General features: G+C 38.0%; 2 protein-coding genes and 1 long non-coding RNA gene across 12 annotated transcripts in view; 1 reads left to right on the plus strand and 2 right to left on the minus strand.

Annotated features, from left to right (window-relative positions):
* Positions 1–1,347, plus strand: part of LOC115232530 (protein CLEC16A) — a 108,524-nt gene extending 107,177 nt beyond the window's left edge. For all 10 annotated transcript variants that reach the window (XM_036500390.1, XM_036500392.1, XM_036500391.1 and 7 more), the window contains one exon: positions 100–1,347. In XM_036500390.1, the coding sequence (XP_036356283.1) occupies positions 100–1,241 (1,142 nt within the window). In that variant the 3' untranslated portion in view covers positions 1,242–1,347. The remainder of the gene's footprint in view (positions 1–99) is intronic.
* LOC118762112 lies at positions 763–7,624 on the minus strand. The gene is made up of 3 exons (XR_004997890.1): positions 7,274–7,624; positions 5,298–5,451; positions 763–3,664 (listed from the first exon to the last, which is right to left on the minus strand). It is a non-coding gene; the product is annotated as an uncharacterized LOC118762112 (long non-coding RNA).
* Positions 7,625–9,110: 1,486 nt separating this feature from the next.
* LOC115226751 (delphilin-like) overlaps positions 9,111–16,848 on the minus strand; it is a 92,820-nt gene continuing 85,082 nt past the window's right edge. Inside the window, exon 29 of the mRNA XM_036500417.1 lies at positions 9,111–9,439. Within this exon, the coding sequence (XP_036356310.1) occupies positions 9,317–9,439 (123 nt within the window). The 3' untranslated portion in view covers positions 9,111–9,316. The remainder of the gene's footprint in view (positions 9,440–16,848) is intronic.

Raw genomic sequence — 16,848 nt, forward strand, 5'->3', positions numbered from 1 at the left:
AATCCTTTATTTTTAGTTTTTTGCCATGTATTTGATAAATTGATATATTAACTAGAAAATGATTCCATACTAAAATTTTTTTTTCTTTTTCTAATTTAGGGCGAAGTCATCCTGTGCGCACATCTACGGCCATTGGACAAAATCAAGTACCAGTGTCCCCTATTCCACGGAAAGGGTTATCTCCAAGCAAAACAAGCCCATTGTATGCACATATGTCAAATAAAGCAAGCAGTCAAGGAAAACAACCCAATACCTTGGAAGTTAATAAAATTGCATCTAATGATGTCGAGGAAGGGATTGATGCTGTAGCATTCCAGAGTTTGAATCAACCATGTGACAGTAAAAAAACACATCATGTAGGGCAAAGCACTAATCCCATGAACATACAAGAGATTCCATTGGAGGACTTATCTCGTAAAGGCCGAAAAAGTAAATCTGAAGGCGAGCGGCGGTCATTTTCATTTGGGGGTAGTCATCGGTCAGAACACAGTAGGAGTCACTCACACAGCCCTCGTAGAATACGAAGTGGTTCTAGTCCTGCATCCTACTCTCCAGACCGTCGTAGCAGTCGTGTTCGGTCAGTGTCATCAGACAAAAGTAAACATGACAGAAATAGTGACAGCCATTCAACAATCACACCTGGTTCCTGCTCTCAAAGTGGCTCACAGTCTTCATCAGACAATAGTCCAGAATCTACTAAAACCTCCTTGAAAGATCTGGCTAAACTGTTACAATCCCCCAAAACTCTACGACCTGCAGAGGCTCCAACATTGTCTCTTTTAGTAGATGGAGAAAAAACTGATCCGGGGAGTCCAACCCTGCTACCTCCAATGGAGACACATATAGTGAAAGTGAAAGCAAACAGCTTTAATGGTGCTGCCAGCGCCTCTTCAACATCTGCATCAGATGAAGACAATAGTGAAGAAGCTATACGTAGCCCAATTATTGTGCCAATGCGAGGAGTTAGCTCTCCTTCGGTACAGCTCACCCGTTTAGCCCAGATAGTACAACAGCACTATAAGTATGCTGATAACAACAACGAACATGCACAGCTGGTGTTTTCTCCAGCAGAACCACCTGCTGAAATTGGTCAGCCAGTTGAAGCAGATGATGTTTTGGACTCTCCGGTTAATGGTGTCCCATCAGCAGCACTTAGTGATGTCACAAAACACTCATCTCCAGTTAACAGTGTCCTGTCACCACCATCCACTGATATTGTGGAACAGTCCACTTTGGGATAAAAAAATTCTATTTATTGTTGCTGATATGTTTGTGTAGTTCAGAAAAAAAAGAAGAAAAAACTAATAAAATTGAAAAATTCCCTAACTCTTTGGACCATTTTAAAATCTAAGATAATTTAATTTGGAACAAATAAAATGTTATGCTATAAGGAGGCAGAAAAAATGTTAATTAATTTAAAAATTGTAAAATAATATATTAGTTATTACTAAAGAAAAGTAAAAAATTGAACTCTTTGTTCCCCAAATCCCTGAACCGACCACAAGATTTTTGCAGTACCTTCCTGAATATCTGTTGTTAATAAATTTTTATTTCTGCGCAATAAATTCTTGTTAAAATATTTTCTCACCTTTTTATTAGTATTGTTTATTTCTCTTATTCTAATTAGTTTGTAATGATTGGGGAAAAAAATGTATGTTGTAAAAGTACTGATGTTGGTTTAGATTGGCTGGGTCAGCTGCACAACATATTGCTACTTATTTTGGTTTTTACATTTCTTTTTGAGTTCCACACTCTTTATATTTGATCTCACCATTTCAATCTTTTCCACTGTTTCCTTTGCCAACATCACTTTTCTCCATATATCCATATTAAAGGTAATGCTTTTAATAACTAGCTAGATTATTTCTTATATATTGTAACTTGTGAATAATAACATTAATAATACAATGAGCCAGTCACTGGTTTACTGCATTTCTGACAGTAGGATAATGTCTGTAACTTGGTGTCTGAAGAACATCAGTTTTTCACTTATAGACTATAGTAAAAAATAAATCGAAGCATATGATGATGATGTTTGTTAGATAAAGTTTGCATAGGTTGGATTGGTTTTCTCCAGCACAGGGTCTTACCACTTACTGAGTCCTTGTCTTTCCCTTTAGGAGGTTCAGTCTCTTAATAAATAAGTCTTCACTTTTTCCCATGTCTTTCTCTTCTACAGTTGCCTTCCGCTTGGATAATTTAATAGTTTTATTCAACTGTCATTCACCATTTGTATCAAATGTCCATACCAATGCAGTCTTTTTCTCTAGCACATTGTGGGCAACAGAAAAAACTTGTATACTGCTTTACCCTCAGTTCAGTTGTGCTTTATTGTTCACATACATTAAACATTACACAAACAGAGATGCATACTTATATCATTTCCTTCTAGTCGTTGCACACCCTCTTCATTCAGTACTCCTGTTTGGCTATCAAGAGCATAACATTTCTTACATGTGCATCATACAATTTGCTCTTCACTTACAGAGAGAATTCATTTGCAAGCAGGGATAAATTGTTCTTACTCTGGCTACGATGCACTTGGAATACCAACTCCACTGGTAATTTGGTCATCTAGGTAACAGAAGCTATCAGCTTTTTCTAGAGAGTTTTCTGTGCATTCAAAAGTATTTCATGAATGTTTTTGTTGTATACAAAGTCTCTCTTTGTGAGCTTATCTGTAATCCAAATGCCAGATATAGGTGCTCATCTTGTACACCCATTGCTGGCATTTGATGCAATCAGAATTTCAACCTATTTTCTGCATATTGAGTGTGGTCACTTAGTAGAATCTTTTTTTTCCTCCTTATTAAAACTTTTGTCTTTGCAAGGTTTACTTTGAGGTCTCTCAATTTTAGACTTTGCTCTCATGTTTGGAGTTTTTCCTTAATTTTTTAACAGACTCACCTACAAAGACTAATCTATGAGCCTAAAGGATTCCTTATGGATAGTTGGTCTTAAATTTCCCTATTGTGACTTGGGTAACTGTAACAAACAGGAGGCAATGAGCTTCCACACAGTTTTTGTCTGCCAAATTTTATTCACAAAGTATTGGTCAGTGTCATTTCCCTCCAGTTTCTACAAATCTTCCACATTGAATTTTTATATCACTTTTTACACATGCTTCATACAACACTTCACAAAAACACTTTATTAATGCTTCTCTGAATTTCATCCACCTCTTCTTTTTTCTGGCATCTGTACTTGACATCAAAATGCTTCATACTTCCATTCTGACAACACATCATTAGCAAACTTCCTACTCTTAGATCCACTCTGATTAGATACACCTGATATCCTGCTACCCACCTATTTTGATACCTTTTTTCTTTCACTCCTTCCATGGCCTCTGTGTTGATTGATACCCTGTTCTCTTCAAAATCAGTTCTTTGTGACAGTAAGATGTCTTTATGCTGTAGTTCTCTTTCATATTCTCAATCAATATAGGTTTAACAATTGTGTGGAAGTCTCAGCTGACAGTGAGATGATTTAATTCCCATACCATCTCTCTCCAACTTTTCATTTGCTTCTATATTCACATCATTAATCACCAAAGTTTATTGAAGAATACATTTCTCTATTCAGTGTTCAAAAATATCTGCCTGTCTTGCTTTCTGATAAGTACAAAATCAATCTGGTTCTCATGTCCATCACTTGGCTGTATCTGAAAAAGTAAATGGTGGATAACAATTCTAGGTCTAGGAACTTCAGTAGGATAATTTTGTTTTAGATTATGGAAAAAAAAGAAGAAATTTTGAGGATTTTTGTTTCTGTTATTTATATGTAAGAATGGCATATTTAGTAGCATGCTGAACAAAATACCTTTAGCTACATATTTACATTCTGATTTCAAATCCAACCTTGAACCCTAACCATTTGCCTTTCATCCTCCAAAGGTTGATAAAATAAGTACTTGGATCAATGTAATTAACTGTACCCTAGAAGCCTGGTCCCAACATGGTTTTAAGTTCAGTTAATGAAACCAATGATAGAATATAATTTCCTCCCAGTAGCAGCTACTAGTCACTTGTGAACAAGTATGACTTAGTGATTCTTTCACTAATTGTTTTAGGTGCCTATGTTTGTTGTGAGCAGACATAGACAATCTCTTGGCCCTCCTGTCCTTGCCTCCAGTGGAACATCCAGGATATGGCAGCTGGAGGGAGAGGAGCATAACAAAATCCTGTTGGTACTCGTTTAAAGCTGAGTTGACTGGAGCAATGTGAAGTGAAGTAATTGCTATCTGGTCCAGGAAATGAACCTATGAATTTATAGGATAAAAGAAAAATTGGATATACTACTTAGATTTGTTTTTTTTTTTTTGCTACATAAACAGTCTGAATTTATTTTCTTCTAAACATGTACAAATTATTCAGCCCCTGAAACAATTCAGTATCCTTTTAATTTGCTTGGGAACTGTCAATAATATGCTACTAGTTCATTCTTTACTGAATCAGATGAAATTTCAGTACCTACTTCTAATTTCCATGGTTTTAAGGGGGATCTTCCTCAGAATTATTCTTTTGTTGGAACTGAATTCAAAACTTTGAGCCAATGGTATTCTCAGTTCTACTTATAGTAGTGAATGATATCACCTGTTGGTACCCCATTGAATTAGACTCTGCTATTGACAGTTGACTTAGCTAAGAGACACAGTACACTAAGATTATTGTCCAATATTCTAATACTATTGTAGTTTTACAACCATTGATCCTTGTTCTTCCCTGTTATTAACACCATCATTACTATAACACATATACAGATAATATCTATCATGATATTCTTAATAGGTTCCAGCATATTTATATGTGAATATGCTAACCACTGTTGTGCTTGGTCATAGGAGAATAATTCTTTTCAATATATATTTTCAAAATATCCTCTATCAATACATTACTATAGTTATAATTTATAATATATCACTGTGACCGACCAGGCTATCAGATGCTGCTACACATCGCTGGTCACAATGCGCTTCGCATTGGTTTTTAGCCTTCAAATGACGCCACCCCGCTGGCTAAGCGAGCAGGCCAACAGAAGAAAGAGTGAGAAAAAGTTGTGGCAAAAGAGTACAGCAGAGATCGCCAACACCCTCTGCTGGAGCCTCGTGGAGCTTTAGGTGTTTTCGCTCAATAAACACTCACAACGCCCGGTCTGGGAATCGAAACCGTGATCCTACGACCACGAGTCCACTGCCCTAACCACTGGGCCATTGTGCCTACACTTATAATATATATAACTTTATTTAGTGACTGAAATTGCACAACATAGAAATAGAATATCCACTTTGTATTTACCTGTACAAATTTCATCTTTTAGAGTACGTGTTCACTGCCTTTCAAATCATCATCATCATCCTCCTCTTCCTTCTTCTTCTTCTTCCCAGGACTTGACAGAATATCAGTCTTTTCTATTCAAATATTCACTGAGAGAATTCTTTTTTTTTTTTTACTAAGGAAATAATTTTAAGTATAATTACAAGAGTATTAATAGATGTTTTTCATTTTTTTGTCATTTAAAAAATTTTCTCTTTATCTTTTTTTCTTTATCATAGTTTTTTTGTTCTTGAAGTACTTTCAATATTTGTGTGGTGAAAAAGATAAAATCTTAGTTATCATCAAATTAGTTTTTCTTTACTAATGCTGAAACCCCTTATTTTACCCTCCTAAACTAAACAAAAAGGGAGCCTCCATGTCTTCATGCGACCTGATCACATGACTATATTCAATGAGAGAGAATAAGAAAGAAAGACAATATAAATCAGTTACTGGTCTGACCATTCTGATAAATTTAATTTTGACATTTTCTGTCTCAAAATTAGATATGTTCATTTCAGTATCCCTCTATAAAGCAGATCATCAACTGCAATATTTTAATGGTAATGATGAATGGATAGTGGCTGTGTGGTAAGTAGCTTGCTTCTCAACCACATGGTTCCAGGTTCAGTCCCACTGCGTGGCACCTTGGGCAAGTGTCTTCTGCTATAGCCTCGGGCTGACCAAAGCCTTGTGAGTGGATTTGGTAGACGGAAACTGAAAGAAGCCCGTCGTATATGTGTGTGTGTGTTCTGACAGCAATGCCTATGATAACACTGGTACCAAATTGTACTGGCTAAAATTAGTGGCCTTTCCTTTGGATAAACATCAGTGGCATGGAAAAGAGTCACTTGCGTACATGGGCAAATGCTTGTCTTCCTAAAATATCTTGACCAAGCCTGTGCATACACATGCAGATGTCTGATCAATATGGAGGCATTGCAATGGATAAACAAATTGAAATAATTGCAATAAAACAAAAATCTGAACAAATATTGAAGTCATTATTGAAAACTAATTGTTACAGAAAATGTCATTCATCATCATTATCATCATCGTTTAACGTCCGTTTTCCATGCTGGTATGGGTTGGACGGTTCGACTGGGATCTGGGAAGCCAGGAGGCTGCACCAGGCTCCAGTCTAATCTGGCAGTGTTTATACAGATGGATGCCTTTCAAAATGCCAACCACTCCGAGAATGTAGTGGGTGCTTTTTACATGTCACTGGCACAGGGGCCAGAGGAGGCTGGCAACGAGCATGATCAGTTGGTGCTTTTTACGTGCCACCAGCACAGAAGCCAGTCAAGGCAGTGCTGGCATCGACCATGTTTGGATGGTACTTTATACGTGCTACCGGCATGGGGATCACAACTACAATTTCCATTTGATTTTGATTTTGATGTACTTGACTCAATAGGTCTCCTCAAGTACAGCATATCGCCTTACGATCCCAGCTACTTTTGAGTGGGCTGGTTATGTGACACTGGTGTAGGTTATGCCTGTGAACTCGATTTATTTGTTGGGTCTTCTCAGTTACAGCATATCTCCAGAGGTCTGTCTTTTGTCATTACCTCTGTGAGGCCCAACGTTTGAAGGTCATGCTTCACCACCTCATCCCCCCATGTCTTTCTGGGTCTCCCTCTACCCTGGATTCCTTCAACTGTTTGGGAGTGGCACTTCTTCACACAGCTCTCCTCATCCATCCGTAGGACATGACCATATCAATGTACTACAGATGGATGAGGAGAGCTGTGTGAAGAAGTGCCACTCCCAAACAGTTGAAGGAGTCCAGGGTATAGGGAGACCCAGGAAGACATTGTGCCAAGAATTGAGCTGAGACCTTTTGACTCCATCCTTCCATTCACCTTTACACAATAGTTACGGCTTCCACCAAATTCAAATAGCAATGACAATCGATAAATTTCAATGTTGTTCATTGAGTAAAATAATATACTCACAAATGGATTTTCCAGGTTATTGCTTTGGTATTGAGTAAAATAGTTCTATTCTTTCCAACTGATCTATTTGTGTATGGAAAAATTGTATCTTGTTCTGTTAAGAAAAACAATGTGTTGCAGCTATGGCGATAATGCTGAAAAAATGTCATCAACATTTCATACACTTTCCAGTAATAAGAACTTTCTTTCTAATTGCTCTCATTTTGACACTTAATTCAGATGGGTTTTATTATGCATGTATATGTTTTAGCATTAATTTATTTGGATCTTTACTCTTTGAACGGCAGATCGAGAAATTAAATTTTGTAACTAAACACTTTCAAACTTCGGACACTGATAGAATGTGTCATATAAAACATCTAATGTTGTTGAGAAAAGTTTCTATTTTCAAAGTTATTCCATGTTAAAGTTGTCGCATTTCGGTAATTTCAACCAATCAATGATGTGTATTCAGCTGAATAAAATTACTGCCATTGTTTGTCAGCAACAACTATCAGCGGTGTATATTTTGTTTGTCACTGTTATTTATGACATCGTTCATGCGTTTGTACTGGTTTTAGCTTTAAGGTTTTAGAGTTAGGGTTAAGGTTTTAGGGTTACAGTTAGTGTTAGGGTTAGAGTTACGGAAAAAATGAAAAACGAAGAAACTGGAGGGGGAGGGGGGGGGGCAAAAAAGTCTTTCCGAAAATAGTCACTGAAAAACAGGAAAAAAACCTAAAAGCAGTAGAAATGCACGAACAATTATGGTGGTGTCGTGAAGTAAACGTGCTTCAGATACACTTGTTTATTCATACAAATGTAACTGAGATGAAATATGTCATAAATAACAGTGACAAACGAAATATACATCGCCGGAAGTTGTTGCTGACAAACAACGGCAGTAATTTTATTCAGCTGAATACATGTCATTGATTGGTTGAAATTACTGAAATAAGACAACTTTAACACAAAATAACTTTGAAAATAGAAAATTTTCTCAACAACACTAAGAGTAAAAGAAGTTTTATATGACATTTTTCTACCAGTGTTCGAAGTTTGAAAGTGTTTAGTTACAAAAAATTAATTTCTCGATCTGCCATTCAAAGAGTAAAGATCCATTTATTTGCTATCCTATTATATTTTCTTTTAATCATCATCATTCATTAACAGCTATAATGACAGCTAAAGCTGAGCAAAGAAAGAATGGCACCTCGGGTAAACGTCTTCTACTACAGCCTCAGGTCAACTGAAACTTTGTAGTTGAATTTGGTAGGCGGAAGTTCCCATCGAGTGTGTAAGTGCTTGTGTCTCCTAACAGAGAGGTGAGATATTGCCATATCCAACTGATTCAGTGCTGGCTCTAAATTCCATATAAACTCTGTAGAGATAACTTAAAAGTGATTGAATTGCACTGCTAGCACAAAAAATAGGACACAGTATCGATTTATTAACCTTTAATATATTTAGTAGTATATTATGGATGCAAAATGAAATACAGTGTCCCTGCCAGCAATCTATGTACCAGTTGCCAGGAATGTGCTTAATACATAAATTGGTCTATCCAATAGTATTACACTGATAAACCTAGTGGTTATTTAAGCAATGTGTTCATAGATGGTTAATGGGTTGTTTGTGGTACTGAAGAAAGAGCAATAACTCCTAAAATATGCACATATATATATGTTTTCTATCTCCAATTACATTGTTTACATAGACGTATTTGTATACAAAATGTTGTAACTTTCAGTGCTGGCTCTAAATTCAATAGAAAATCTGTAGAGATAATTCCAGTCTCTCTCTCTCTCTATATATATATATATATATATATATATACACACACACACACACAAATATGTAGATAGATAATAATCAAACTGGATACTGAGCATTTTGATTAATTTAATTAAAAAAAAGATTTCCTCTTTTTATATATACATGTGTGAGTATATATATATATATATATATATATATATATCATTTCAGTCATGTGGACATTTTTGCCCTCATGAATCATTTTCTTTTTACATTCAAGCTCGTAGTCTTTCAGTCTTATCAACAATTGGTCTACTGGGACGTCTCCTCTTTTGTTGTAGCATTTTCATCTGCCTTAATTGTATCTTGGGGGTTCAAGTTACAAAGGTTTCTCTCTAAGGGTTTCACCTTCATTTTAATTTCTCTTTGGCATTTCTGTGAAGAAATAAAATATATTTGTGGGACAAAATTTTAACTTGAACTCTGTATTATAAATAAGGTTTCTCATAATCTAACTTTAAAAAAAAAAAAAGTGTGAGTAAATTTGAGCAACTTATTTTCACTTGGATGGAGGAGTAGTCATCTATTTTCAATTCATCATCTGCTAACTGTTAAAAGCTTGTTTGGAATGCAACAGTTCCATGAAAAGAAAACAAAGTAACATCAGAGGGTTCCAGTTCATAGTAGAATGTGTGTCAAAAGAGAAGCAGCAATATGCATGTGACAGTGGTTAGTACGTTAGGGTAAATGGTTCTTTTTACACTGCATTTTCACAGTCTTTACAGTAGAGACTCTGCCAAATGCAAGAATTAGTTGCTCACACAGCTAAGCTCCAGACATTCAGACTACCTACCTGTCAAGCTTTCTCTTTTCTGTTCAGATCTGGTTTCTTTTGATGCTTCAGACCGCATCTGACTGGACAGATCTGTAGTGATGTCATCCCTTGAATATTTGGAACATGATTAACAGTCAGAAAAATTTGGGACATGTTTAACAGTCAGAAAAACTGAGGCCATCATCTTCCCTACAGGTAAAATGATCTTAGCCTTCTTTAGATAAGGTGAGGAGGAGTGTTTCCACTGCATAGATTGTCTCTTTGCATCTAGTTCAAAGTGACGAAGCCAACACTCATCCTGGCTTGGGAAGTGTTCAAGGAAACCAGCTGGATCTGCCTGAAACAATATCAGATTTTCTCATATGATCAGCCTGGTACACTTTTGATGAGGTGTCACTTGTGGTACCCATCAAGCAGAAATCTTCGTCAAGTCAAGCTCATTGTGCAGAATATTCTCAATTCTTTCATGGGATATGTTAATAGCATTGGTTATTTGGTGCCATTCATCACCATGTGGTGAACATGATCAATGTTTTCCTTAGTGGTTGCAGAATGTCCAGACCTTAGGTCATCTTCAAGACTCTCCCTTTCCCTTCTATGTTCAGTTGCCTACTTTTTCACTGTTGATATAGCTGAAGTGTCATCTAATGTAGCAAGTATGTCAACATGAATATCACTAGGGGGTGGCTAAACCCTTTTCTGCAGGTACTTGATAGCACCACAAAGTCAAATTTTATCTATTTTTAAGAGAAATCGTGACTAGTTACTTTTGAAGTCTTCTTTGAACAGTCTGATGTCAGTTTATCTGGAAAGAAACAATGCAGTTATTCAATAAGAAGGGTTGAAATTCATGCATACAAGATTTCACAGCTCTAGCATTACTCCTTCAAAGACCAGTTATGAACTTTTCAGCACACCTTCGTACATCATTTATCTTTCATTTGTTTCAGTTACTGGACCACAGCTATGCTGGGACATTGCCTTGAAGGGTTTTAGTCAAACAAGTCAACTCCAGAACTTACATAATACAGTTCTATACTTAAGAGATGAGGAATTATGCACATTATTTACATTTGACGGATATTTGTCCTCATCTTGTTTGTTATTAACACAATGTTTCAGCTGATATACCCTCCAGCCTTCATCAGGTGTCTTGGGGGAAATTTTGAACCTGGGTTCTCATTCCTAAGGTATTTTTCGATGTTATTATTATTATTATATTATTATTATTATTATTATTATTGTTCAGGTCACTGCTTGGAATCGAACTCGGAACCTTGGGGTTAGTAGCCCATGCTTTGAGCAACTACACCATATGCCGACGGGCATATGGCATAGTGGTTAAGAGCATGGGCTACTAACCCCAGATCCTGAGTTCGATTCCAGGCAGTGACCTGAGTAATAATAATAATAATAATAATAACAACAACATTGAAAAATACCAAGGGAATGAGAACCCAGGTTCAAAATTTCCCCAAGACACCTGATGAAGGCTGGAGGGTATATCAGCTGAAACGTGTTAACAACAAACAAGATGAGGACAAATATCCATCGAATGTAAATAATGTCCAGAACTTAGGTTTGTTTTTTAAAGTATTGTACTTATTACTTTTGCAGAACTGCTAAGTTACGGTGACATAAACAAAGTAACACCGGTTGTCAAGCAGTGAGGTGGGTGACAAACTTGAACACAAAGACATGCGAACACATGCACTCATGCATGTACACACGCACGCACACACACACGCACACACACACACACACACACACACACACACACACACACACACACACACACACCACAGTTACCATCTACCAAATCCATTCACAAGGCCTTGGTCAGCTGTGGGCTATAATTCTATAATTGAAGACTGAATCGAAAACCATGTGGTTGCAAAGTGTGTTTCTTAATTGCTCAGCCATGCCTGCACCTGTAAACTTAATTAAATTGGACATAAGGTTAGTGGAAAGGAAATCAGATAAGGAGGAAATACCATATTGATATAGATATTGGTTAATGTTGGACAAATCCTTCTATTTCAATCTCCAAAGTCACTATGCTCTCAGAAGAAAAAAAATTCTTTGGATATAAACCCTCACATTTAAAATTTATAGTAGCACAGGTAAATTTTGATCCTGCATGATTTTCACTAAAAAAAAAAAAACTCGGATTTTTTGTGAGGAATCAAGTACCCTAACCTCCTGGTATGCTGGCCTCGCCCCCATATCTTGGAATCATTGGAAATATTTAAAAATTTTTGTTGAATGAATTCCAGTGACCTCCTAATATGCTACAAAACCCTTTTATGGATCTGGAAAAACGGGGTTGGGTCAGGTGGAAGCCTTGGAAATTTCACCCCCCACTTCTATTGATCTTTTTTCATCTGCACGATTTTCACTAGGAAAAAAAAACCTTGGATTTTTTTCAAGGAATCAAGAACCCTAATCTCATAATATGCTGCAAACCCCTTATTTTTGTTCGGAAAAAAGGTGGTGATGGTGGTAGTGGAGGGGAAACATGAAATCGTTGGAATTTTTTTTTTTACATTGACTGAATTCTGGTGACCTAATATGCTACAAAACCCTTTTTGGGGTCCGGAAAACAGGCTGGGGGTGGGGTACAACCCATGGAAATTTCACCCCCATCCTCATTTTCAAAAATTTTTGGCTATTTCTTTCTTTACCCATAATTTTAGATAACATTTTGCAGAAATATGTTTTCGAGAGAGTGAGGATTACATTAGATTGAAAATTCAAAGAAGTTTGAAATGAATAAATGAAAATGCAGAGGTTATAGAAGTTAGTGGTAACAAAGTGTGTGGAGAGATAACAAACGATAAATTCATGTAAAAAAAAAAAAACGTTTGCATGTATGTGTGAAACGAAGTAAAAATATATTAACAAAATATCTTTTTCCTGCCTCTTAAAATCACTGGATAATAATCCCGAATAGATTTTCCCTTTGCAATTTTTGGCACCGAAAGGAGTTCCATTTTTGTGTGTGGGAAGAGAGAGAGAGAGAGTGGGGAAGAGCGAGTGAGTGGGTGACGAAGTTTACATTGAATGGGTAACAATGTATAATGATTATATAATGATTATATATATATAATCATTATACCACGCAGTCTGTGTGTTAAGTAGCTTGCTTACCAACCACATGTTTCCGGGTTCAGTCCCACTGCGTGGTACCTTGGGCAAGTGTTTTCTACTATAGCCTCGGGCTGACCAAAGCTTTGTGAGTGGATTTAGTAGACAGAAACTGAAAGAAGCCCGTTGTATATATGTATATGTTTGTGTGTCTGTGTTTGTCCCCCAACATCGCTTGACAACTGATGCTGGTGTGTTTACGTATCTGTAACTTAGCAGTTCGGGAAAAGAGACCGATAGGCTTACAAAGCCGCAATCAAATGACTGAAACAAGTAAAAGAGTAAATATATATCATTATTCTTAGGCCACCTTAGGTCATGGCTGACCATGGGTATCACGTCCATCCATTTATTGTCTAGGTTGGGCTGTTCGGCTTGAGCAGCGCCTCCTGTGGCTATGGAAACCAATGCGAGAATGACAGTCTCGGTCGCATAGTTCGCATCCGTGTGTGGATTCTGGTCTGTCGGCTGTCGATCCCATACGTTGGGCTCGCTTTTCTGCAGCAGCAGCTGACAGCATCTCTTCACCGAACCGTAGCTGTTTGAGAAGTGTGCTATTCCACCTGGTGCGGTCCACTGCCAGGTTCTCCCAGGAGTTGATGTCGATGTTGAGCGCCTTCATGTCCCTCCTGTACACGTCCTTGTACCTCAGCTGCGGGCAGCCTTTGCTCCTCTGTCCTGCTGCGAGTGCTCCGTAGAGAATGTCTTGGGATTCAGCCGACTTCCATTCGGCGAACATGGCCTAGCCAGTGTAGTCGACGTTGTCTCAGCAACGTGTACATGGAAGGGAGGCCAGCACGAGTCAGGACGTCGGTGTGGCCGAGTATGCATCGTAGGCTTCTGAGATGGAAGCTGTTCAGCTTTTCTTCCTGACAGGCATATGTGGTCCATGTCTTGCTGCCATACAACAGGGCGCTGAGGACACAGGCATTGTACACAGCCATCTTTGTTTTCATTGTCAACTTTGGGTTTGTCTACACTCTTGATGTGAGGCGCACAAGTGTAGTGGCTGCCTTCCAAATTCTCTTGTCAATCTCAGCATCAAGAGAGAGGTTGTCAGTGATGGTAGACCCAAGGTAGGTGAATTGATGAACAACTTCAAGTTTGTAGTCATCGATGGTGACGGCTGGTTGTGCTGGTGTGCCTTGCACCAAGACGTTTGCCTTCTTCAGGCTGATGGTCAGCCCAAAGTCCTTGCAGGCCTGGGAGAAGCGGTCCATTAGCAACTGCAGCTCCTGTTTAACGCCTTCTTTCCATGCTGGTATGGGTTGGACGGTTTGACTGAGGACTGGCAAGCCAGGTGGCTGCAATGAGGCTCCAGTCTGTTCTGGCAAGGTTTCTACAGCTAGATGCCCTTCCTAATGCCAAACACTCCGAGAGTGTAGTGGGTGCTTTTCATGTGTGACTGGCACGGGGGCGAGTCAGATGGCACTAGCGCCGATCACGCTCGAACGGTACTTTTAACATGCCGCCAGCACTAGTGCGGCCGATGTCAGTGCCGGCGGCACGTAAAAAGTACCATTCGAGCGTGATCAATGCTAGTGCCATCTGACTGGCCTCCGTGCCAGTCACACTTGAAAAGCACCCACTACACTCTCGGAGTGGTTGACGTTAGGAAGGGCATCCAGCTGTAGAAACCATGATGGACCGTGAAGTCTGGCGTAGCATGGTAAATTCCATTGTCTCGACCACGGTCGAACAATGATGATGATGATGATGATGATGTAGAAACCTTGCCAGAGTAGACTGGAGCCTCATTGCAGCCACCTGGTTTGCCAGTCCTCAGTCAAACCGTCCAACCCATGCCAGCACGGAAAGCAGATGTTAAACGATGATGTATAACGATATATATATATGATACATTGTTACCCGTTCAATGTTTAGGTAAACTTCGTCACCCACTCACTCACTCTCTCTCTCCACACAAAAATGAAACTCATTTCGGTGCCAAAAATTGCAAAGGGAAAATAAGGGGCTTGCAGCATATTATGAGGTCAGGGTACTTGATTCCACGTGTTTTTTGGTTCTTTTTCTCAGTGAAAATCGTGCGGGTGAAAGAATCAAATAATACCGTAGGATAATATGTAATGATTAGAGTTTTCAAAATGAAATAGCATTAAAAGAAGCAATCATTTATCATAAATACATACAGACACACGCTCTTTCGCTTTCCATCGACTTCAAAACAAACATCGCCATCGACAGGTCATGAAACTAAAATTAAATAAATAAAAATATTTCCCGGAAACTAACAAATGATTGCCAGAAACTTTACTTTCATTAATTTGCTTGAAACAGTTTTGAAGAAAACCTTGAAGAAAAATAAAACGATCTTGGGAAAATTTTAACGAAAGAATGAATGAGGGTTTTTCCCTTCTCTGCACTTTAATTGAGAGTACAAAGGTTGATTTCTATGTCTGCGCCCAATTGTTAGTATGAAAGGTTATAAGTTTTCTATGTAAAGAGATGCGATTGCACTGAAGATGTTTTGATATGAGTATTAATTCAGTTAACGAGATCAGAACTAGAGACTGTTTAAGCAATAGAAAAGAAAGGAGGTCACAGTTTGATGGCGAATCAAAGATTGTGAAGTGAATCAAAAGTAATGAAATCGCTTCAGCAATCAAATACTTTCGCTTATGTTGTTGGGTGAATTAGCAATGTTTACAACAAGATTGCTGTCGGGTAACAAGATCAAATGAATTCAAGCGTTTTATATTTTTTTTTGTCAGTGTAAGTTATGCGTTTACTGAAAACCATCGCCGCGTAGTTTGTTGGAAAGAATGATACTGTATCCTTAAATTGAATGTAAGATCAGGCTGACTTCATGTAACGTAAAATAAGCAAACTCACGAACGTTCTTGATAGAAGATTGTGCATATAAATACGCAAATTATTACTGATTTACTGGTTATCAGAATAGTAGTGGCTTAAACATTAGTTATCTGGAAGAGAAAAATGCAGATATAATAACAGCCGCACATTGGTCAAGCTAGAAGAGAACCGCATTCTGTCTTGCTTGAAGGCTAGCTATGGTCTGTTGTGATATTTCGGTCGAGTGCCAGCCAGTGCCTGTTGTGAGTTAGGTGTCAAACTATTTAATTAGGGTGGAAGGGCGCAAATTTCTAGAATATTCGAGAAGCCATATCACGTCTCAGCTTCACGCAGATTAGTCGAATTTTAGATCGATCATGTGAAACTGTAGTGGTATACTCATGATCGCAAAGTGATAATTTCGCAGTCGGTGTGCAAATCTCTACAATATCAACCTGCAACACCGCCAACATAAAGTTAAGTTTTGGATGTCTTGATCAGTGGTTCATAATTGTGGCCAGTTTTGTCTTTAGTGAGTTGAACCTTTTTTGCTAAATTATCAATTTACTATCGTGAATGAGTTACAATTTGCTAGACATTACGCCACAAGCTACAACAAAGTGAAAGTCCTTGACATTCCTGCCCTTTTCTCTAATTAAACAGTTAGGCAGTTTAGCGCTAAAAATCAATCTAAGCTTGGATGGCATTCAAAAGAACACAATTCAGCTCTCGCCAAACATATAAAGGTCGAAGCTTCAACAAGATTTGATGGTTTCTTCAAGATAATAATGGCCGAGTAAACAGTTAAGTCGACCCCTATCCTGGCGAGGATTCGATAATTCATGCATGTATTTATGTTCAGCCTTCCGCAAATAGATGTTCGCGAGATTGTCTCTATTATAATTACATGCAACCAACTTAATCCACAATAATTTAATACGACTAGATCTATCCTAATCACATTGGTGACAAACAGTGCAACTCTAATTTACGATTCTCGCACTTGGAAATGTGAGCTTACATAGGGATGTTGGAATTGTAGAGGGAT

Source organism: Octopus sinensis, linkage group LG2 (assembly GCF_006345805.1).
Source record: "Octopus sinensis linkage group LG2, ASM634580v1, whole genome shotgun sequence".
NCBI lineage: Eukaryota > Metazoa > Mollusca > Cephalopoda > Octopoda > Octopodidae > Octopus > Octopus sinensis.